The sequence below is a fragment of the Taudactylus pleione genome, unplaced genomic scaffold, assembly GCF_031769625.1.
Source record: "Taudactylus pleione unplaced genomic scaffold, aTauple2 ptg000734l, whole genome shotgun sequence".
Classification (NCBI taxonomy): domain Eukaryota; kingdom Metazoa; phylum Chordata; class Amphibia; order Anura; family Myobatrachidae; genus Taudactylus; species Taudactylus pleione.
Window position 1 is genome coordinate 4,174,352 of NW_028285136.1, and position 23,545 is coordinate 4,197,896.

At 45.8% G+C, this 23,545-nt stretch overlaps 1 protein-coding gene across 1 annotated transcript in view; it reads left to right on the forward strand.

The window, feature by feature from the left end:
• JAM3 (junctional adhesion molecule 3) overlaps nt 1-23,545 on the forward strand; it is an 81,482-nt gene that overhangs the window by 55,090 nt on the left and 2,847 nt on the right. The window contains exons 2-8 of the mRNA XM_088457046.1: nt 6,801-6,866; nt 16,423-16,536; nt 18,889-19,041; nt 20,020-20,222; nt 20,304-20,403; nt 20,892-21,024; nt 21,830-21,884. Of these exons, the coding sequence (XP_088313172.1) occupies nt 6,801-6,866; nt 16,423-16,536; nt 18,889-19,041; nt 20,020-20,222; nt 20,304-20,403; nt 20,892-21,024; nt 21,830-21,884 (824 nt within the window). The remainder of the gene's footprint in view (nt 1-6,800; nt 6,867-16,422; nt 16,537-18,888; nt 19,042-20,019; nt 20,223-20,303; nt 20,404-20,891; nt 21,025-21,829; nt 21,885-23,545) is intronic.

Here is a 23,545-nt window from a genome sequence, read left to right on the forward strand (position 1 = left end):
GGCTGTTCTATTCCAGCTTGTGCGGTTCTGCTTCCTTTGTACAAGGAATAGACTCTTACACTGGCTCTGTAATATACAGTACATGAATGGGGCTGCTGTATAATCCTCTTCTAAATATGCTCATCCTACTTAATGAATTTACATATGCGTAGTTCAGATATAGGCCCTCATTCAGAGGCGGTCGGAGGATGCAAGCGGTCGCTCAGAAACTGGGCGGCCACTTGCATCCTGACCGGCCGCCTCTGTTTCGGTCGTTAGGCTGTGGGTTTACACCCACAGCTCTAATGACCGCTAGGGTGATGGTCGCGATGGTCATAGACCATCGCGACCATCGGGGCTTACGACGAGACCCTAGGGTAGGGTCTCACTTGTCGTAAGCCCCGGAGAGCTTCTGGCTCTGTCAGAGCCGTAAGTTCTCCACTGACATCACTAGTGATGTCAGTGGGGCCTCCCCCAACGGCAGGCGTTCCCATGGGAACGCCTCCGTTTGGGCTGCCACCCCCCTGGCCCGCCTTCCAAACGGGGCGAGCTGTCAATCAACATCGACAGCTCGCCCCCTTTGGAAAGAGACCCGCTACGACCGGCTCTGTCGGTCGTAGCTGTCTCACGCATGCGCACGAAGGAGCCGGCTCCCTCGTGCGCATGCGCACTGGACAAACAACGAGGCGGCCGTGCGGTTGTAGACCGTACGGCCGCCTCTGAATGAAGCCCATAGTCCCTATATTTATCCTGTCTCTTATGTGTCGTGTAATAAATATGCACAAAGTATGAACACAGACATATACACAAACACCCTGCACAGCGATACTCACCCATAATTAGGGGATGATAATGCTGTTATGGTGACTGCGTATTGCATTTCTGTCACCGGCTGGAGGTCTGTATGTTTAGAAGAATGTGCTGGCTGTAATTCTCAGTATCTGCTGTGTATGTATAGATAGTGGCACGGTACCACAGCTCCTCTGTATGTATAGATAACGGCACGGTACCACAGCTCCTCTGTATGTATAGATAACGGCACGGTACCACAGCTCCTCTGTATGTATAGATAGTGGCACGGTACCACAGCTCCTCTGTATGCTGGCTGTAATTCTCAGTATCTGCTGTGTATGTATAGATAGTGGCACGGTACCACAGCTCCTCTGTATGCTGGCTGTAATTCTCAGTATCTGTTCTGTATGTATAGATAGTGGCACGGAACCACAGCTCCTCTGTATGCTGGCTGTAATTCTCAGTATCTGCTGTGTATGTATAGATAGTGGCACGGTACCACAGCTCCTCTGTATGCTGGCTGTAATTCTCAGTATCTGTTCTGTATGTATAGATAACGGCACGGTACCACAGCTCCTCTGTATGCTGGCTGTAATTCTCAGTATCTGCTGTGTATGTATAGATAACGGCACGGTACCACAGCTCCTCTGTATGTATAGATAACGGCACGGTACCACAGCTCCTCTGTATGCTGGCTGTAATTCTCAGTATCTGCTATGTATGTATAGATAGTGGCACGGTACCACAGCTCCTCTGTATGCTGGCTGTAATTCTCAGTATCTGCTGTGTATGTATAGATAGTGGCACGGTACCACAGCTCCTCTGTATGCTGGCTGTAATTCTCAGTATCTGTTCTGTATGTATAGATAGTGGCACGGAACCACAGCTCCTCTGTATGCTGGCTGTAATTCTCAGTATCTGCTGTGTATGTATAGATAGTGGCACGGTACCACAGCTCCTCTGTATGCTGGCTGTAATTCTCAGTATCTGCTGTGTATGTATAGATAACGGCACGGTACCACAGCTCCTCTGTATGCTGGCTGTAATTCTCAGTATCTGCTGTGTATGTATAGATAGTGGCACGGTACCACAGCTCCTCTGTATGCTGCTGTAATTCTCAGTATCTGTTCTGTATGTATAGATAACGGCACTGTACCACAGCTCCTCTGTATGCTGGCTGTAATTCTCAGTATCTGCTGTGTATGTATAGATAACGGCACGGTACCACAGCTCCTCTGTATGCTGGCTGTAATTCTCAGTATCTGCTGTGTATGTATAGATAGTGGCACGGTACCACAGCTCCTCTGTATGCTGGCTGTAATTCTCAGTATCTGCTGTGTATGTATAGATAACGGCACGGTACCACAGCTCCTCTGTATGTATAGATAACTGCACTGTATCACGGCTCCTCTGTATGTTGGCTGTAATTCTTAGTATCGTTCTTATGTATAGATAGTGGCACGGTACCACAGCTCCTCTGTATGTATAGATAACGGCACGGTACCACAGCTCCTCTGTATGTATAGATAGTGGCACGGTACCACAGCTCCTCTGTATGCTGGCTGTAATTCTCAGTATCTGTTCTCTATGTATAGATAGTGGCACGGTACCACAGCTCCTCTGTATGCTTAATCAGGGCAGTTTCTAGGGTCTGAGGCTCCCAGTGCGAGCAGTCAAAATGCGCCCCCCCCCCCCCCCCTCGAAGCAGTAATATTGTGGAGTGGGCGTGGCGTCATCGTGAGGGGGTGTGGTATCACAGTAAGGGAGCGTGATCTAGAAAGACCACAGAATGACAGCCACCGTGACTACTGAGTACAGGGGTGTCTAACCTGTCAGAGGCAAAGCGCTGAAAAATATATGTAGCTAAACAAAAGATAGACAGGAGGCGCGCGCTCAAAAAATGGGGTGTGCGATTGCACGGGTCGCCTGCCCCTAGAAACGGCCCTGTGCTTAATTCTCAGTATCTTTTCTGAAGGTCTGATTACAGATCGCATCTGTAACGGCGTACGCAATTTGCCGATGGTGTGTATTGCGTATGCACCGCAGAGCGCATGCGTAAGTTGGCATAGCGATCGCACTGCGATCACCTACGCACATACAAAGCCATGGCAGATCAAGGGACGGGACGTCAGGAGTGGTAGGAGAAATGCAGACATGCCTGTCCATCTGAACGCTGTTTCCTGGGCGCGCATAAATTAGCCACTGCGACAGCATACGCAGCTTGTGTACTCACTGCATGTGACGATGTTGGCAATTTCTGAATTAGGTCAGAGCTGCTGTAATTGTGCGTGAGGGGCCGATGTTACTCTATGTTCCCGTTGTATACGCAAGACTGAGGTCTTACGGATGTGCGAAAGCGGTAGTGGGCATCTCTATGCTGGCTTTGCGATTGCAAACTTTAGCACATTTACGCAGCAGGTCTGCGTATGTCCTCGTAGTTGCGATCGCAATAGCGATCCGTAGTGAATCAAGCCCTTAGTCTGTATGTATAGATAGTGGCTATTTTGGATGCTTGCTGTAATTCTCTGTCTGTTCTTAATGTGTTCCTCTGTATGCTGACTGTAATCCTCCGTATTAGCAACGGCCATCAGAAACCGATGTTTAGCAACGATTGATGTCCCGATTCTATGGAAATGTTTCCATCCAATGCTGGCTTTGCGATTGTTGCTGCCATTGCTGTCTTATCGCCATTTTAAGTAGTTGAATCATATTGGGGTGTGGCGTGTATTCATCTGGAATTCAAGTAATGCGCATAGATCCAACCGCATGGCAGGACAAAACAAAATCAAATACAAAGCGTGTGACTGGAATTTACCTCAAGTTCATCTCCAAAAAAAAAAAAGCGAATTAAAAGGCCAATTGTATATAAATATCTATACTGTGTAATGGGTCTGTATGTGCAGATCGTGAAATGGACACTGTACAACATAAAGCCTGGTGCCAGAGGCAGATTAGTTATACACAGGAAATATTAGACGTCATTCTTGACATGCAAGAAAAACAGAAGTAAGGAACTTTTATTACGTTGCTGTAGTGATATTTCCAGACCTATCCAGCTTCTCTTCCTACTGTTTTTTTGTTACTGGCTGCTATGTCTCTTGTTTCCTTGGATTTTTTCAAAACATGTATTTTTTAATTTATGTTTTTCTAATCCAAAATGTCACTGATGTGCAGAGTGCACTTTACATAAAAGCCGGTATTAGGCGTAGTAAAACAGACTCGCCACGGTGGGCGTCTTTATGCAGCAATCTCTCCTGGAATGTGGAGATGTTGCCCATAGCAACCAATCAGATTCTACTTAACATTTAACTAGCAACTTCTAGAAGATAATGGCTAGAATCTGATTGGTTGCTATGGGCAACATCTCTGTTTTGGCGTGTCTAAGTAGCTATCAATGGCAAAACTATCTAACATTTGCCATAAACCATTGATTGTTTCTAATCATTGTTGGTCAATGACCCAACCTACCTCTGACCCCACTGCAGAGTTTAATGGGATTTACCCAATAGTGCACTGAAGTGTGCCCCGATCTTCTGCATGTAGCTGCCGTGCCCCGTTAACCCTCGAGGCTGTGGAAGACATCAATTTTATCACCACTTAGTTTTATTATATAGATTACTTTATCGTTATCTTGTATTTATATGTCACCACTAGGGTTCTGTAGCATAGTACATAAGTGATAGAACATACAACAAAATAATTTAAGTACATTAGACGTCTACCGACAATTTTATACGTATACATTGATAAGGAAAAATATACGAGCGGGCCGCTAATATAGAATAAAATACAGCAGAGAATCCCAAAAAGTAGTAATGACTGTAAGAGTGACCAGTCATCAGAGGTCACCATTCCTCAAATATAAAGAAAGATGACCGTGCCAGTGGTCTGTATAGGTGGTCTCTGCTAGAAATCAAATAACCACTGAATTTGGTAGAAACCTATGTTAAATGTTAGAGTGTAATCATACACTTGTATCATATGTCCGCCGGGAGTCTGCAAAGGGATCCGTATAGTAAGTGATGGCTTTCAATCAAAGGCTCCTGCACGTGTAAGCACTGTGTCTAAGCTGCTAGGGTTTGGTTAGTAGTAGTTCCCTAGTAAAGAATGTTATTGGTCCAGACCTGTCTAGTATGAGCCACAAAGTTGCAGCTCCGCCATGCGATACGGAGTACAATGCTATTGCACTTTGTAATAGACCAACGTGTTTCGTTATTGTATGTGGGACTTTTACAAAGACGTCAAGGTTCATTGGTTAATAGATTTCTTGTGTATACAACCTGTATAGGTTTTGGACAGTAGCGCTGTCATGTTTTTGTATCTTTACAAGTATACACGTTGGCATAATTTTAACCGGTAAGTTCCTTAATAACGTAGAGGAGACAAAAGGAGAGAGGTCCTTACTGGCATTCTAGAAGGAATGTGGGTGGACACCAATAGAGTGGAGCAGAGTCGGGAAACTCAGAGGTAGTAGGCTTGAATGAATAGATGAGTATTATGGGCACGTTTCAAGGCTAGGAGGCTGGGTGAAAGTCTTATTGGGTGAGGTCAGGACATTCAGGAGGATAAAATCAGCATGGGAGACATCCTGAAGGCGGGAGTGGAAAGCCGTAGTCAGGGAAGAGGAGAGGCGGAACTCATTGGGAGAGAGAAGTGAGAAGGATGGATGCCCTCATTCAGAGTCGGTCGTAAGCGGCCGCTCGGTCATACGCCTAACGACCGCAAAACTGAAAAAGGAAGCAATCGCACGGCCGGCCGCAACCAAAATGACGCCCATACGTGAACAATGCACCTCCTCTAGCTAGCGAGTGATAGCAGCTAGCGATCGAGTCAATCGTTGTCAGTCATTGTCAGTCGCTGTATGTTAATTTTCTTCTGATGGTTGCGGCCGCTTGTGTTGTGTGCAGATTACACCAAAACCTAACAAAAAAACGCATAGAATAAGCCATCCCCATGAAATATATTTATTCTTCTCTAATGCAAACGCAACTGAATCAATTACATGCCAATTAGCAGTGTTATTAGCAACAACAAACGATTATTAGCTACTTGCATTGTGTGGCACAAAAGAGAAACATCACTCCTAACATCAGTCACATTCGATAGTATCGATTGTACTCTGGGGCTTGCGAGAGCACGTACCCAACCTCAAGCTGTACGATCAGCCAGGCCTCTAACCTGCTCGCAGAGTTACGTTTTACTACTTCTGGCCTTCTAAGTCGGTCGTAGCAGGAAATATATGTACGCCCTGAAAACGGTGAGGACCGCCTGCGTTTTTAGACCACCCACAAACGGCCTTTCTTGTCAATCAACTCTCGGAAGCCACTTCCTGCTCGTAAGCCGTACGATCGACAGCATTTTGGATCGCAAGGTCTCGTACGCACATGCGCACAACAAACTGTACGCATGCGTGGTTTGGAAACATCGGATGCGTACGACTGAGCAGTCGCTTACGACCGACTCTGAATGAGGTCCGGAGTGTGTGGGGAAATGAGGGTGGAGATGTAGCGAGGAGAACAATGGTTGAGGGCTTTGTGGATAAGTGAGTAGTTTGAACTTGGTTCTGGATAAAACAGAGAGCGTGTGGGGGCAGCAGATGTGGACTGATGAGCGATACAAGTTAAGCAGGCAGCGGTGTTGAAGATGGGCTAAAGAAGGGGGGAGGCCATTAAGGAGATGGTTGCAGTAATCTAGGTGAGACAGGCCCGGGATTTCTTACTGTGGAGGCCCTTTTCTTGATTCTGAAGGTGCAAGTGGCAAGATTGGGAAAGGGCCTGAATATGGAGGATGTAGGACAGGGCACAGATTAGGATGACATACAGGCAGGCAGTTGACTTAGGACAGAGGATAAGGTGGTATTTTCTGCCTGTATGTGTGATAGAACTAATCTGTGCCAATCTTCTCTACATAGATGGCAGCATAAAAAGTAGAGCAAAAGTATTATGAGTGAAACCGTTTACAGTGTTATATTATGTCATTGTGTGCAACTAATGTACAATAAGTGTAAACCGTGTGTTCTCTGTTTGCAGGTTGCAGTGTGCTGGCAGTGAAGCTGATTACTGATAATCTAAATCCGGAGGTGAACGAATATCAGAGTAAGACCTTTACTGAATCTTTCCTAGGCCATAAAAACACACACACGCACACACACACGCACACACACACGCCGTAATGTTAAAACCACTGACAGGTGAAGATTTATCTCATGACAATGGCATCTGCCCAAGGCCTGGGATATATTAGGCAGCAAGTGATCGCTCAGTTATTGAGGTTGATGTGTTGGAAGCAGGATGAATGATCAAGCGTAAGGATCTGAGCGACTTTCATAAAGGCCAAATTGCGATGGCTAGGGGACTGGGCCAGGGGGGTGTTTCTGGTATGCAGTGGTTACTACCTACCAAAAGTGGTCCAAGGAAGGACAATCGGTGAACCGGCCACAGGGTATTGGGTGCCCAAGGCTCATTGATGCCCGTGGGGAGGGGGAGGCTAGCCGCTCTGCTCCTATCCCACAGAAGAGCTGCTGTAGCACAAATTGCAGAAAACGTTCATGCTAGCTATGATGGGAAGATGGCAGAACACACAGGGCATTGCAGCTTGCTGCTTATGGGGTCTGTGTCGCCACAGACCGGTTAGAGTGCCCATGCTGACCCCTGTCCACTGCCAAAGGTGCCTACAATGGGCATGTGAGCGTCAGAACTGGACCATGGAGCAATAGAAGAAGGTGCCCTGGTTTGATGAATCTCATTTTCTTTTACATCATGTGGATGGCCGTGTGCGTGGGTCGTTTACCTGGGGTAGAGATCGCATCAGTATGCACTATGAGAGTAAGAGAAGCCGATAAAGGCAGTGTGATGCTCTGGGCGATGTTCTGCTTGGGGCCGGGCATTCATATGGATCTTTTATGTGCAATAAGATGGATTAATCAGTGACATACACTATGTAGACAAAAGCGTTTGGACACCGACGGCAAATAAATCAACAATATTTTATTGACGTTAGTACTTTGTACGTCCATCTCGTGCAGTGATCACTGCTGACACCCTTCTTGGCAAACTGTCCACAAGTTCCTAGACAGCACCAGGCGGTATGTTCTGCCATTCCGCCTTACGTACAGTGACCAACTAACCGTCGCTCCAATTCGTCCCAGAGGTTCTCAGTGGGGTTAAGATCTGGACCCTGAGCTGGCCAGCCCATCCGGGTTACCAAATTTTCTTTATACCAGTCCAGCGTCGCCCTGGAAACATGACAGGTAGCATTGTTGTCCCGATAAAAACATTTGTTGTTTCCATAGAACTGCAAGTGCATGGACCTCCCTACCAAGTGGTGTTGTCGAAACCGCCGCATTAGTGACCATTTGGAACTCGTGTGCAACGCTATGCATGGAACCATTTCACTTGTGCGGGATTGTCCAAGCACTTTTGAATACATAGTGTAGTATCAGGAAAGCAGTGACAGTAAGGTAAATTGACGTTTTAAATGTAATACTAGGGAGGAGAGCTACACTCCCCGTTCCTCAGAAGTCTTCGTGTGAGCAGGCGAGAACAGGAGCCCCTGTTCTCCCAACTGTTTATTTAAAGGCAGACGTGTACAGATCACACTGCAGTGATATATTTTGTATTTTGCAGCAGAATATTTAGGAGCATGTGGTAACATAAAGGTGTTTGAAGCTCCGCCCAGGACCTCAAAGTTCCTTTGCCTCGTCTCTGCTAATGTTTTTTAATTTGCCGCAGACTGGGTGAGGTAAAGGTCCTGAAGTTCATGCAGCACCACACGGGAGGGATGATGGTGCCAGATCCTGGTCTTGCGGCACCAGATGCTCAGTCGGACAGCACGACTGTACTATGTAATGTACGGATTGTCCCGTCCGTTGATGGATCTTGGCCTTCTCTCTGGGTGGCAACTGAACGTGTACTACGCGGAAGCACGCCACAGATCCTGTGGGAAAGGGGTCCTAGACTGCACACCCTGAATATATATAATGGGAGGTGCTACCTGTTGAGACTGTTAATGCAGACACACAAAAAGCAAATCACAGATGCACAACTCATTTGCAATAAAATTTTGCAAACAATAGAGGTTTTTGGCATAATCATGGCCAAGGTTATGGGTCTACCCACCATATCCAGGTAACCTCTGTAGGGTAGGTAATTGGAGTTGTGCATCTGTGATTTGTTTTCTTGTCTCTGCACGCCACAGATCCGCCTGGTGTGATTGGCATGGGAGTTGCAGGCTGGCTAACACACGCCCATATGGAGCGGGACCCCCAGTTTCTAACTTTCTATTTGCACCTGGCATGGGATGGGCGTAAGCCATGGTAGTATAGATGACGGCTGCGGAAGGATAAACAGTGGGTGGTGCAGCCTTCCACAGGCGGATGACTGGCACAGACGGGCTGATTCTTAGTATAAAGTACTAAGCTATCTGCTACGGCTGTACGTAAGTGTCAGCAGGTGCGCCCGGCGCATGAATTAGGCCCTTATATGTAAATCAGTTATTCTAAAAGCAATATGCAATAAAGCAAATTCTAGTCAGTGTGAAAACCGTACAATAAATACCATTATTTATATATAGCGCACACATTCTGCAGCACTTTACAGAGACTATTTGGCCACTCACACCAGTCCTTGCCTCAGTGGAGCTTACAATCTATATTCCCTGTCGCGTGTACGCACACACACACATATACACACTAGGGTTAATTTTTGTCAGGGGCTAAGTAATCTGCCAGTATATTTTTGAATAGTGAGAGGAAACCCATGCAAGCATGGGGAAAATATACAAACTCCACACAGTGCTGTGGTGGGAATCGAACCCAGGACCTCAGTGCTGTGAGGCAGTAATGCTAATCATTACACCATCTGTATCAAAGTGATCAAATCTCTAGACCTGTAAACCTATAGATCAGCATTACAGAGGGGACAAACTAAAACGCAAGGGGTGGGGCGACCTCCTATAAAAAACTGCAGGTAGAAACCGTGGAGAAAGGCTAAGGAGGTGGCAGTCTGATTTTTCAGACTGTTATGTGTACAGATAACATTACATTACAATACAGTAACAGAACATAAACAGAGCACAAGTAACAATTAGCACAATTCTCAGTCCACAATACAGCTGGGAAGGTGAAGGCTGTGAGAACAGGAGGGAGGGAGGACCCTAGGAGCTTACAATCCTTTACAGGAAATAATAATATAGTCAATGTTTCTACGTCAGGGTCCATAGGGTATCCACAGGATACCTTGGGGTATAGGTGATGACGTCGGGCAACATAGAGTTAAGTTTTCAGCCTCCCAGGATGCACCAGGGTCCCCCTCCTATACCCCGCCCCCGAGCCAAGGCATATCAGTTTTGTTGGTGCCCAGCTCGGAGTTGGAGCACATGTTTAGAGGGGGGCTAAGAATAGCCCCTGAAGTTTCTTCAAGGCAGCTGTGGCTGCACATCTGGGAGTACAGCATGGACAGTCACTGCTGACGTCCATGCTGTCTCCCCTACACCGCCGGTACTGATGCTTGTAAGCATCTGGGGTCACGGCTAGCCCATGGCCGGATTCAAGGGGAGCAGGTAAACTGCGGGGGTCCCGCGGTGGGTCCCTGCTGAGTACATGGTCCACAATCCCCAGGCAGGGGGCTCCCTGGGGACTGGCTGCAGCGTGGAGCCAGGTACTAACCTGCGCTTCCACTACCCCCCTGGGACAGCGGGCCGCAGCTGAGCGGCAAGCGCTGCGGTGCCCCAGGGGTTAATTGCATGCCAGGGGAGCGCGCCTTCCCTTTACACAGCCGGCGCCTCCCCCGCTGCACACAGCCCTCTCTGCGCTGCCGATTGGTCCTGTGGCAGCACTCCTCCCCCAGGCCGGCCTCCTCTCTGCTCCTCGGTGGCCATCTTTGTATGGTGAACGCTGCTGGAGCTGCTGATCGGTGGCATCACGGTCTGGGTCCCCCGGCAAACCTCTCCTCCGTTGACTACAGGTCTATGTATGCAGCACTGTGTCCTACCAGACTCTCTGTCTGTGTAGTTGAGAAACAGCGCTGATAGTGCAGGGATTAATTTCTTCTGCATTGTATGTGACTTCTGCTAGAGCTGCTGCCTGTACTTTCACTTTCTACTGTCAGCCATTTTACTGTCCCTGCTCTTACTCTGCTAAAGCCCTTGCGGTGTGGTGATTGCAGGGTGGTTCTCCCACTATACTAACGAGTATCAGTGAGAGGGGTCACATACTTACCATCATGTCTGGGAGTGAATTTCCTCTCCAGCTTATGTGTACTAAGTGCAATGTACCAATAGCTGAGGGGGAGGGTAGCGCAGAGCGGCTATGTCGGATGTGTTATTTATTGGTGTGGCCAATTACTGTCGCGGCTCCGGTACAGGAACCTCCCTTGGCTTGTTTCGCTAAGGCGCTTACAACCCTAGTGGGCCAGTTAGCTCCGCCACCTGCGCGGGGAGTCCGTGTTGCGGCCACATAAGCGGCCCGTGGCGTCTCTGTCTGCTCCTTATGAGGATGACGACGTGACGTCCGATGATGGGGAGATTCTGGATCTATCTGACCAAGAACCTCTCTGAACTAAAGAGTCGGATGCTAAGTCAAAGGTTTATATTCCTGGCCTTATTCGGGCAGTCCGAATGGCTTTAGTTATTGAGGATGACGATCCTCCGATGTCCAAGACCAAATATGCCTTTTTCAATGATATTAAGGGTGACGCCACAGTGTTTCCTCTTTCGGGTCAGAAACACCCTGGTAAACGGTATCCGCCTCAGAGGCGCTTAGCTGTGGCTTATCCGTTTGCGGACAATTATTTTTCTGGGCTCAGTGGACCTTAAATGGCTTACAGCTAAAACAATATTCCTTCTGGCCATTGCTTCGGCCAGACGTGTTTGTGACTTAGGGGCTCTCTCCAATAGACCCACTTTTCTGATTTTTCATAGGAACAGGGCGGTGCTGCGCACTCGTCCTGGATTCCTTCCGAAAGTTGTTTCAAGTTTCCATATCAACGAGGAAATCGTTGTGCCGGCTTTTAACTCACCTGATCTTTCAGTGGGTGAGGCCACTTTGAATGTTGTGCGGGCCTTAAGGATTTATGTTGACCGCACTTCGTTTAGGAAGTTGGACGCCTTGTTTGTCCTCTGTGGCTTCCGTAAAAAGGGTTGGCCTGCTTCAAAGCAAACTTTGGTAGGTTGGATTCGTATGGCAATTTCAGAAGCTTATCTTCATGAAGGCCTTCCGGTTCCATCCTCTGTGAGGGCTCATTCCACTAGGTCTGTGGGTCCTTCGTGGGCTGCTCGACGTGGTGCCTCTGCAGTCCAGATCTGCAAGGCTGCCACATGGTCCTCTGTCCATAACTTTGTGAGGTATTACGCCTTTGACACCTTTGCCTCTCAGGATGCTTCCTTCGGGTGGCGGATTCTCCTTTCAGCACAGGAGCGTCCCCACCCATAAAGGATACTGCTTTGGGACATCCCCAAGGTATCCTGTGGATACCCTATGGACCCTGATGTAGAAAATATGAGATATGGTAAGAACTTACCTTTGTTATCTCTACGAAGTCCATAGGGTTCCACAGGATTCCCGCCCTGTTGCACCTGTGCTGCAGATGGGCTTTGCTCTGGTCACCGTTTTTTTTCCGCCTCCCTCTGGTGAGAATGTGATTCTTGTGTGTGCCCAGATCTTTCTTCTCTCTCTTCCTTCTCCTCCTCTTGCCTATGGCTTGGTACGTAACTGAGATGCCTTGGCTCGGGGGCGGGGTATAGGAGAGGGACCCTGGTGCATCCTGGGAGGCTGAAAACTTAACTCTATGGTGCCCGATGCCTGACGACATCACCTATACCCTAAGGTGTCCTGTGGAACCCTATGGACTTCGTAGAAATAGAGATAACAAAGTTAAGTTCTTACCATATCTCATATTTTTGTTAAATTGACTGCCCACCATCCAATAGCGAAATGGCAATCAGTACTGCAACACTAGCTAGGAAACCCCTCCCTGGGTGTTATACACTTCTCTTCTCCGCTATTACAGTCCACATTTTAAGGATACCGTGCTTGAGCACATGTGACTCCGTCAATTTGATTGAACGATCTGGAGCATGGTTATCCTTAAAACCTGGAGTGACATGGCGTAGTTTGGGAACCTCTGTCCTAAAGTGTCTGTCAACTACGCTCCTCAGTTTTTATCACTAGGTCTAGGGCCTGCTGAGTGCATGACGAATATTTTCCCTATTCTCTGCTTTACCTATTTATCTTTAGTTAATAAACAGTCGGTGTCTGATTTGTGTCATAAAATGAACATATTCATTTTGTATAATTGAATACAAAAAGTTTTTAATCATTATAGACTCCATCTTGTTTTCATATGTCTATATGGTAATGTAATACCTTTGCTGTACATATTCTGCTGTAAGACGATGTCTTTGTCTTTATTCTAGCTCATCGGAGAATAGATGGTGTCAAACATGAGATATTTTATGAGCACAATTACATTTTGTTGTTCATATTTCTCATTGTCTGCTCTGAATTGCTGATACAAATTGCTAGGTGTTTGTCCTTGAAGTTTTAGCTTATATTTAATTAGTTGAAAAGAACTCAATCCAAGAGAAATTGGTATCATGCCAAAGGGGACGAGGAGCTGACATTTCCGAAAGCAATTAAAGATCAATATAAAATTGAGCATTATAAGATATAGTTATTACGTGAGTAGCATTGGCATAAAGTTATAATTCCATGAGTCTCTCTCCTTCTGTGTGTGAGTGTGTGTATATATACACTATTTATTTATTACCAGTTATTTATATAGCACTCACATATTCCTCAGCGCTTTTACAGAGAATATTTGGTCATTCACATCAGTCCCTGCCCCAGTGGAGCTTACACTATATATTCCCTACCACATGCGCACTCACACGGGTTAATTTTTGTGGGGAACCAATTAACCTACCAGTACATTTTTGGAGTGTGGGAGGAAACCAGAGCACCCACAAGCACAGGGAGAATATACAAACTCCACACAGGGACATGGTGGGAATTGAACCCATGACCTCATTGCTGCGAGGCAGTAACGCTAACCATCCCGAAGTCTGTGCTGCCTGCATATATATATATATATATATATATATATATATATATATATATATATATTAGAGAGAGAGATAAAGTATTAAATGTTTAGAGAATTTGTATTGAAATGTTAAAACTAGTTGAGTATGGGAAGCCGCCGTTCGACATCCCGGCGGTCAAAATAACGGCACCGGCATCCCGACAGGGTTAGGATTCCGACACTTGTCGATCAGTCTCCTACCCCTAACCCTCCCTCCCAGCTGCCTAAACCTAATCTCTCCCCCTAGTGCCTAATTCGAACCCCCTGCACCCTAAACCTGCCCCACCACCCCCCAGTAACTAACCCTCCCACTAACCCCACTACTTACTGTCGAGATGCCGGCACCGAGATTCTGACTAGTGTCGGGATTCCAGTGCCGGCTTTCAGATCGTCGCCATCCCGACCGCCAGGATTATGTCTGCATCCCGTTAAAACAGATCTAGATGATTTTCTGTTAGGTGTTACAACCATTGTGGAATATTAACCAGGTCTAGTTCTCCCAGTCCCCAGCGCTCTGCAGATTAGATTGTAAGCTTCTCCCTCCTGTTCTCATCACCTACAACCCTTGCACACCAGCTACACGCTACACCTCCTCCTTGGGCTCGCTAACCCCTGGCCCCACTCTTTCCTCGTCTTTGCACCTCTCTCAATGGCTCTAAATCTGTCAGTTGCACCCACGATAATGGGCACAGGTTTCAGCTTGCACGGAATTTACCCCTTGCATCAATAGCTGTTTTGTAAGTTGTAGTGCTATTTGTGATTTGTCTACTGCAGGCCTGGCCAACCTGTGGCTCCCCAGCTGTTGTAAAACTACAAGTGCCAGCAAGCTTTACCAGCTGATCAATGGGAGGGTATGCTGGGACTTGCAGTTTCACAACAGCTGGAGCGCCACAGGTTGACCAGGCCTGGTTTACTGTATTGTACTGTTACTACATGTACTGTCTTGTTTGCCCTCTGTACGGCGCAGCGGACCACAGGTGGTGCACTTTTTTTTTAAATTGTGAAAGACTATTGAAACATTTTCAAGGTGAACTAAACAAAACACAATACAAAGTCTAATAAAAAGTTACAACGTGCCACTGAAAGTAAAACATATATCTGGAGTGTCTGTATTAGGCAGAACAATTAGTTTGGGTGGTACAGGACCAAAAAGAATGCACAGAAAATAAATTTTCCCCTTATCATGATGCAGCACCGGACATTATCCAGCACCACAGTCCACATACATTTACCCGTGACCATGCTATTACTGTACATCCTTGGCCGTTTACACTTAACCGCCTGCAGTGCTGAGTGCCGCAGCTGGTAGGTCCGTGGCTGCGGTGCATAGAAGTTCCATTAAATGTTTATTATTTTTACATTCTTACACTCCCCGGTGCAACCATCCCTCCGCCATTTTGTTGTCCTTGGGACGGGTTACCCAGCCGCAGTTCTCAGAGAGTAGACTTAGCAGAGCTCTCTTTCGGTTGTCCCCTTTTGTGAGTCGAATATATAGTATACATTTGTTCTGGTTTTTTCGGAATTTATCTAGCCAGCATCTGAAGCAGACCGTATGCTCGAGTTTGGAGGAACCAAATTTAAGGATCTCTGAGTCGCTAAATATTTGTTAGCAGTTAAACATGTCTCCATAAAGCCTTTATCTACAGATGTGTCCTCATACGCTATTGCTGAAGTTGCGTCAAACAGCCCTTTCCGGCTTGCCGGATCCTGTCTGACTTGGCTTACGCCGAGCATCTTTTTTGCCTGAAAATACGTCTAATGCTGCATACACACGGTACAATTAAACAGGACAATATCAACGGTAACGATATCATTATCATTCATATCGTCCTGTTTCTGGCCCCCTCAAACAATGCGCGGGCACGAATGTTCGATATAGATTTCGACCATTGCCGTGCATGCAGGCCAACATGGTTGATATTGAACATTTTAGCCTGTTTACTATTGGGACCCGTGTTCGTTGTTCGCGGGTCGTTAAAGTAGTTGGGGGGTTACTGCATGTGCTGGATGTTCGATCCAGCACATGCAGGACGATGATCGTTACGTCGCTCCGTGTGTACGGAGCTTAAGTTGCGAACTGATGTGATAAACCGCTTAACTTAATGAGACTGCGATGATTCATTTGATATGCGACACCTCTATATCTGTGTGCGACGGAGTATGAATCTGTATTGGAAGTGCTGCGATGCAGCGACCGCAGATTTTTTCCACGCCAAGCTCCGTTGCGCTTCCTATACAGACTCAGCCAGACACAGATATACAAGTGTAGCATATCAAAGTTTTTGGTGCAGTCTCATTAAGTGGGTTATTGCATCAGTTTGCGACTATGACGCATTTTTCTGGGAGCGAAAAAGAGCGCAGGCTGAATCAGCGCAGAACCTGGGGCCTCACTCTCACCGCATGGTTTATTGAGGCTAGGTGGTGAGGACACCTCTGTATTGTAGCATTCGCTTCTTCAGTATCAGTCAGCAGATCATATCATCAGGTTTATTAACTCTTCACCTGCCAGTGATTACTCATAAGAACTCCCTGGAGCATATCTATAATTTATAGTTGTCTCTTTTTATCCCAGGAGTTAAGCTCTCATGTATCATTCAACACACCAGCACGAACGAACCCCGGATAGAATGGAAGAAGCTAAAAAATAGTGACACTACGATTGTCTACTTGGATAATACAATACAAGGTACGTTATCAGCATCTGCATTTATGTGTCATAGTACGTGTGTTACCTAGTATTCATTTTTACCATCTGACTTCATGCTGCTGGACGTGTTACTACCAAGGAGGCTGTGACCATAAGCCTAACTACTGTATGTCACTGTATTTTGAAATACCTCTGTAGCAGCTGAACGGTGTAATTTCCCCATGGTGTACTAGTGAGCTGGACCAGTTCTATGCTAAAGCTTGCACAAAGGACCTAATCTACACTGAATTGGAGGCCCTTCTTTATTTTCTGAGACTTTGCATATGAATCAGTTGTGATCTTATTGGCTAAGGGCTGTATAAAGGATCTATTCTCCATTGATCTGTGAGCCATTTTTACAAGATCCAGTGTGACCAAATATGAACTGATTGTGATCTTGTTTGATTACCCCTGATGAAGTCCCCAAGGGGACAAAACGCTTCGGGTTTTATGCCGAAGCTAATGGCTACTTTTTAAAAAGTGTCAAGTCCAAAGAATCACAAATTTCGATAATCTACAAAGTGACATTTAAGCTTGACATCATTTTATGTAAGAACAATTATTGTTATATTAAAAATATTTTACACTGGAAGAAGTTCTATTGGTGTGTATTCATATTTGGCCTCATTTTTTGGGTGAATTATTTTTGGTGAGTGGGCATAATTACAGATGACTGTGATGTAATCAAGCTCATCCTTCTGGAGTTGATTGATGGCATCAAGAGAATTAAGCAGCCCACACTATGCTGTTACGGACTAAACATTGTGTACAAACAAAAATATAATATTTTCATTACTGTTCTAGCGCCCTCTGACAGTATTGGTTTTATATTGTTTTGTGGGGTTCGGCTAACGGAGGATCCTCTTTAGGTGCCTACACACTAGGCGATGTGCTCACGATCCGACATTGTGTCCGATTTCCCTTGAACTCTCCCCAGCAGCTCCCTGGCAGTCGTGGGCACGATTTGGTGTAAAAACTGTCCAATATGACAATCGATCGTGCATCCTTAACTTTTTCCAGTGCATCGTCCCAGATTGGCAAATCTGCCCTACAGCACGGCAGATCTGAAGATGCGATGTACGACCTGGGGGGACGCACATCGGCATCGTGATCGTGAATGGACGCTCACGATTTTGGCATATTTTACACGATTTGTCATCACAGTGCGTCTGAATCGGGTAAATCGTGTAAAATATCGCTAAGTGTGTAGGCACCTTTAGAGGTGCAGCATTATCAATTTTTGGCGCAAGATAAGAGCTTTTCTTGTACTATATATACGTATATATAATATATTTATGCACACACATTTATATACACGCAAGATTGTGTATGTATGTGTGTGTATATATATATATATATCACACATGGTGCAGACACTCCTAATACAAAGGCATACGCGCCGTGGTGCACACTCGTAGTGGGTAGACAACAAACCAGGTGGGTGTCACTCTCCGGACTTCAGTGAAATAGCCAAAACCAGGTCACTGGGTCAACGTTTCGAGTTTAATAACTCGTCATCAGGTATGCTAATATTCCAAAATACGGAAAAATCCGATATCCAAAATCTTTCTTTGCCCAAGCATTTCGAATATGGGAGACTCAACCTGTAATGTGCAAAAATACAGCAAGCCCATGGAGGGGAATGTTTTTAAATTTTTCACCAAAATTAACAATTCAAAAATTGTGATTTTTTAAAAAAAAAAATTGTTTTAAATTTTTTTTCTGTTAAAATTTGAAATTAAGTTAATAAGTTTTAATGTTTAGTAAATAAGTAGTCCCAAATGTACAACATATATGATCTCACTTTTGCTTTGTTCTTTTGGCGTTGTGTGAATATATTCTTTAGAGTTCAGTTGTAACAGCCCACAATAGTATTCAGATAATGAACAATGCAGATAACGTGGGAAGGGATTTCTAGAAGAAATCTATTCTAGGATCACATAAAATACTCATGCAGGATATTTCCTCTCTCTTTCTTGTGTGTGAATGGCAATTGAATGCAGCCGTACTTGTGTTTGCTCATTTTTGGAATGTACGCAGTGTGGATTAATACCAGATAAGCTCCACCAATGAAGACCATTTTTATGTATTTCAGTGTAAACCCTATGTATTCGATGGAGTAAAACCATTACTGCAGAATATTACTGACATTGGAACGCCTTCTTCTAGTGTCCTTGTACAGTATATAAAAATATTTATGCTCTATAATTATAATATTTATGTATATTTGTATGTTTTGCCATTATTTTACCAGGTTTGTAGGGTTCCATTCAGTTACTGTTCTTGTTGTGATGATGCCGTCTGTAGACTCCTCTTCTGCCGGCCGCTAAAACTGTTTTTACCTCTCTTCAGGAGACCTGAAAAATCGGGCTGAAATAGAGTCACAAAGTTCGCTTGTTATATTCAATGCCAGCCGCTCAGACACCGGGAATTACCGCTGTGAGGTGACCGCTATGAATGATGAAAGCAAGTTTGCCGAGATTACTATCAGTCTGACAGTGAAAGGTAAATCTCACAACACGAACATTGCGTCAGAAATGGTGATCTATTAGGTCCTGCACACATATGTAGTATCGGGGATAGTGGTTCTGGAGGCTCCCTGGGTTAAGTCAGTTATCTCCCATATGTATGTATGTATGTATAGATTGTGTTTAGGACAGCGGTTCTGGAGGCTCCCTGGGATAGGTCAGTTAGCTCCCATATGTATGTATAGATTGTGTTGGGGACATCGTTTTGGAAGCTCCCTGGGTTAGGTCAGTTAGCTCCCATATGTATGTATAGATTGTGTTGGGGACATTGGTTCTGGAGGCTCCCTGGGTTAGGTCAGTTAGCTCCCATATGTATGTATGTATAGATTGTGTTTAGGACAGCGGTACTAGAGGCTCCCTGGGATAGGTCAGTTAGCACCCATGTATATGTATAGATTGTGTTTAGGACAGCGGTAATGGAGGCTCCCTGGGTTAGGTTAGTTAGCTCCCACATGTATGTATAGATTGTGTTTAGGACAGTGGTTCTGGAGGCTCCCTGGGTTAGGTCAGTTAGCTCCCACATGTATGTATAGATTGTGTTTGGGACAGCGGCTCTGGAGACTCCCTGGGTTAGGTCAGTTAGCGCCCATGTATATGTATAGATTGTGTTTTAGGACATCTGTTCTGGAGGCTCCCTGGATTAGGTCAGTTAGCTCCCACATGTATGTATAGATTGTGTTTAGGACAGCGGTGCTGGAGGCTCCCTGGGTTAGGTCAGTTAGTGCCCATGTATATGTATAGATTGTGTTTAGGACAGCGGTAATGGAGGCTCCTTGGGTTAGGTCAGTTAGCTCCCACATGCGCTTCTGAAACTTTAATGTTAGCCTGGACGTACTGTGGCTTAACATATGGGTACATGTATGTCAGTGGCTACTTTTTACCTTCTGGAACTGTCCTAGATTACCCAACTATATTATCACTATAGAGCTGACTTTTATTTTGCTCCATTCCTCAGTGAAACCAGTGGCTCCAAAATGCCAAGTGCCCAAGTCTGTCCCTGTGGGTAAATCTGCCGTTCTGCATTGCCAGGAGAATGAGGGTTATCCCAAGTCGGTTTACAGCTGGTTCCGCTACAGTGACTCTCTTCCTGCAGACTCCAAAGACAACCCAAAATTCATCAACTCGTCGTTCAAACTCAATGTCAATACAGGTACCGTGGTAAGTGCCTGGTGGTTGGGCTGCGAGGCTGGCACTGCGGCACCTGACACTGAGCTCATCCTTTTATTCCTCTTTCCGCAGGTGTTCTCTGCAGTGAACAAAGGCGACATGGGGCAGTATTACTGTATTGCCAGCAATGGTGCCGGCTCGGCACAGTGTGATGCTCAGCTGCTGGAAGTCTGTAAGTTCTCAATGTTGGCAGGGATGAGGAATTGTGAATGGGGACCACATAATACATGCTGTGCCTTGTGTTCAGTGGCTCATTAATTTGCCTAAACTTTTCTGAAACCTCCTCCCCTCTCCTGCTGCCTGTGTCCGTCATGCTTCACCTCAGCGGTAAAATATTATCCGTTCTAGACCAGGATCTGAGTAGGCGCAGATGATGCAACCTAGGTCCCCTATTGTGATGTATCCCCAAGACCTCTCAAGGAAACCTTGAAACCAAGGAACAAACATTTGTTTTATGCATCGTCAGTGCAGCTTATGGATGATGGATCTTCTCAGTTACTGGACAAGGGCTCCACTTAATAATGGCCACCAGTGATTCCAGTTGATATTTCCTAATCTATCTCGTTAATATTATGTACATTGAATAATTAGATTCTCTTTTGTTTCTAGCATTTGTTTTGCATGTTTCCTTTGGAGTAATAAGTATTTCTATCTTCTCAGATGACTTGAATATTGGTGGCATCGTAGGAGGAATCCTGGTGGTGGTGGTGGTGCTTGTCCTGATCACAGTAGGCATTTGCTGTGCCTATCGGAAAGGTTACTTTGCCAGTAACAGCAGACCCAATGGACAGAGGTGCGCCATTACCATTCTTCGTTAGTCCCCCGTGGCTTTAAAGGGGGTCGTCCATTTGTTGTTCCCCCATATAGGAAATGGTGGGACTGTATAGTGCTGCGGCTCTCACTTGGGCCACTTCATCCATCGAGGGCTCTTCAATAGAGCTGAATAGCCGCCCTCTTGGGAGTCCCCATTTACTACATATAACATTGGACGTCCCCTTTTAATGGGTTTCTGCATGGTCATGTTTTGGGGGAGCCTGGGAAAGGGCCAATAAGAGGTTCCCCCCTGCGAGTACTGTAAGTCAGGTGGTACAAAAAGATGTCTTATAAAACCTGTATCTATATGTAACGTATGCAGAACCTAATTTATAGCATGGTGGAAATACTCAGAAGCTGACCTTGAGTCTTTAATGCTGATTTCACATAGCAATTGGATATGTATCTGTGCAAGTGTTACATGACTGAACAATCTCCTACACTCCCTGCCATAGTAAACGGCGATCACGTTTTTGATTGGTTTAGTAAATCGGCCACTGAGACAGGGAGTCGGTGAGAATACCCTTAAGGAATATTTTTGGCGCCGTCCTCTAGAAGTTTTTGGGGCTTCTGAGGGATCATCAGTTGTTTTCACTGACCTTATTGTTTCTCTCTTGCTTGCTTTAAAATTGGTGTAAAAGTAATTTAGTCCCTTTAAACCCCATTATAGCAGAGCTGTGGATTGGTTGGTTCAGATCTTAATTCGTTATAATATCAGCATTGCGTTACATGTACGTTTTCTTAAGATAGTGATAATAATGATTTGTCTGTCCCTCCTTGTGCAGCTACAAGAATGCAACAAAGACGGACGGGGTGAACTACCTGCGGACAAGTGATGAGGTAAGAAAGCCCCGACATCTCCTGGTCTCTCACCTGTGCCCTCTTCTTATTGCAAAGGGATCTAAATGTGGATTACTATTCATTCATGTGATCTGTTAATGACAAGAATCCGGTCAGAATGTCACAATATATTTATTTGTGCACACATTCTGGCCTACGGTAATTGTTGTGTGCTGTACATTGTATAGGAGTGTCTGTCGGTACTGCGTGCTGTACATTGTATAGGAGTGTCTGCCGGTACTGCATGCTGTACATTGTATAGGAGTGTCTGCCGGTACTGCCTGCTGTACATTGTATAGGAGTGTCTGCGGGTACTGCCTGCTGTACATTGTATAGGAGTGTCTGCTGGTACTGCGTGCTCTACATTGTATAGGAGTGTCTGCCGGTACTGTGTGCTGTACATTGTATAGGAGTGTCTGTCGGTACTGCCTGCTGTACTTTGTATAGGAGTGTCTGCCGGATTGTGCTGTACATTGTGTAGGAGTGTCTGTCGGTACTGTGTGCTGTACATTGTATAGGAGTGTCTGCTGGTACTGCCTGCTGTACATTGTATAGGAGTGTCTGCTGGTACTGCCTGCTGTACATTGTATAGGAGTGTCTGCCGGTACTGTGTGCTCTACATTGTATAGGAGTGTCTGCCGGTACTGTGTGCTGTACATTGTGTAGGAGTGTCTGCCATTACTGCCTGCTGTACATTGTATAGGAGTGTCTGCGGGTACTGCCTGCTGTACATTGTATAGGAGTGTCTGCTGGTACTGCGTGCTGTACATTGTGTAGGAGTGTCTGCCGGTACTGCGTGCTGTACATTGTGTAGGAGTGTCTGCTGGTACTTTGTGCTGTACATTGTATAGGAGTGTCTGCCGGTACTGCGTGCTGTACACTGTATAGGAGTGTCTGCTGGTACTGCGTGCTGTACATTGTATAGGAGTGTCTGCTGGTACTGCGTGCTGTACATTGTATAGGAGTGTCTGCCGGTACTGTGTGCTGTACATTGTGTAGGAGTGTCTGCTGGTACTTTGTGCTGTACATTGTATAGGAGTGTCTGCCGGTACTGCGTGCTGTACACTGTATAGGAGTGTCTGCCGGTACTGCGTGCTGTACACTGTATAGGAGTGTCTGCTGGTACTGCGTGCTGTACATTGTATAGGAGTGTCTGCCGGTACTGTGTGCTGTACATTGTGTAGGAGTGTCTGCCATTACTGCCTGCTGTACATTGTATAGGAGTGTCTGCTGGTACTGCGTGCTGTACATTGTATAGGAGTGTCTGCCGGTACTGCGTTCTGTACATTGTGTAGGGGTGTCTGCTGGTACTGCGTGCTGCACATTGTATAGGAGTGTCTGCCGGTACTGCGTGCTGTACATTGTATAGGAGTGTCTGCTGGTACTGTGTGCTGTACATTGTATAGGAGTGTCTGCCGGTACTGTGTGCTGTACATTGTACAGTAGTGTCTGCCGGTACTGCCTGCTGTACATTGTATAGGAGTGTCTGCCGGTACTGCCTGCTGTACATTGTATAGGAGTGTCTGCAGGTACTGCCTGCTGTACATTGTATAGGAGTGTCTGCCGGTACTGCGTGCTGTACATTGTATAGGAGTGTCTGCCGGTATTGCGTGCTGTACATTGTGTAGGAGTGTCTGCCGGTACTGTGTGCTGTACATTGT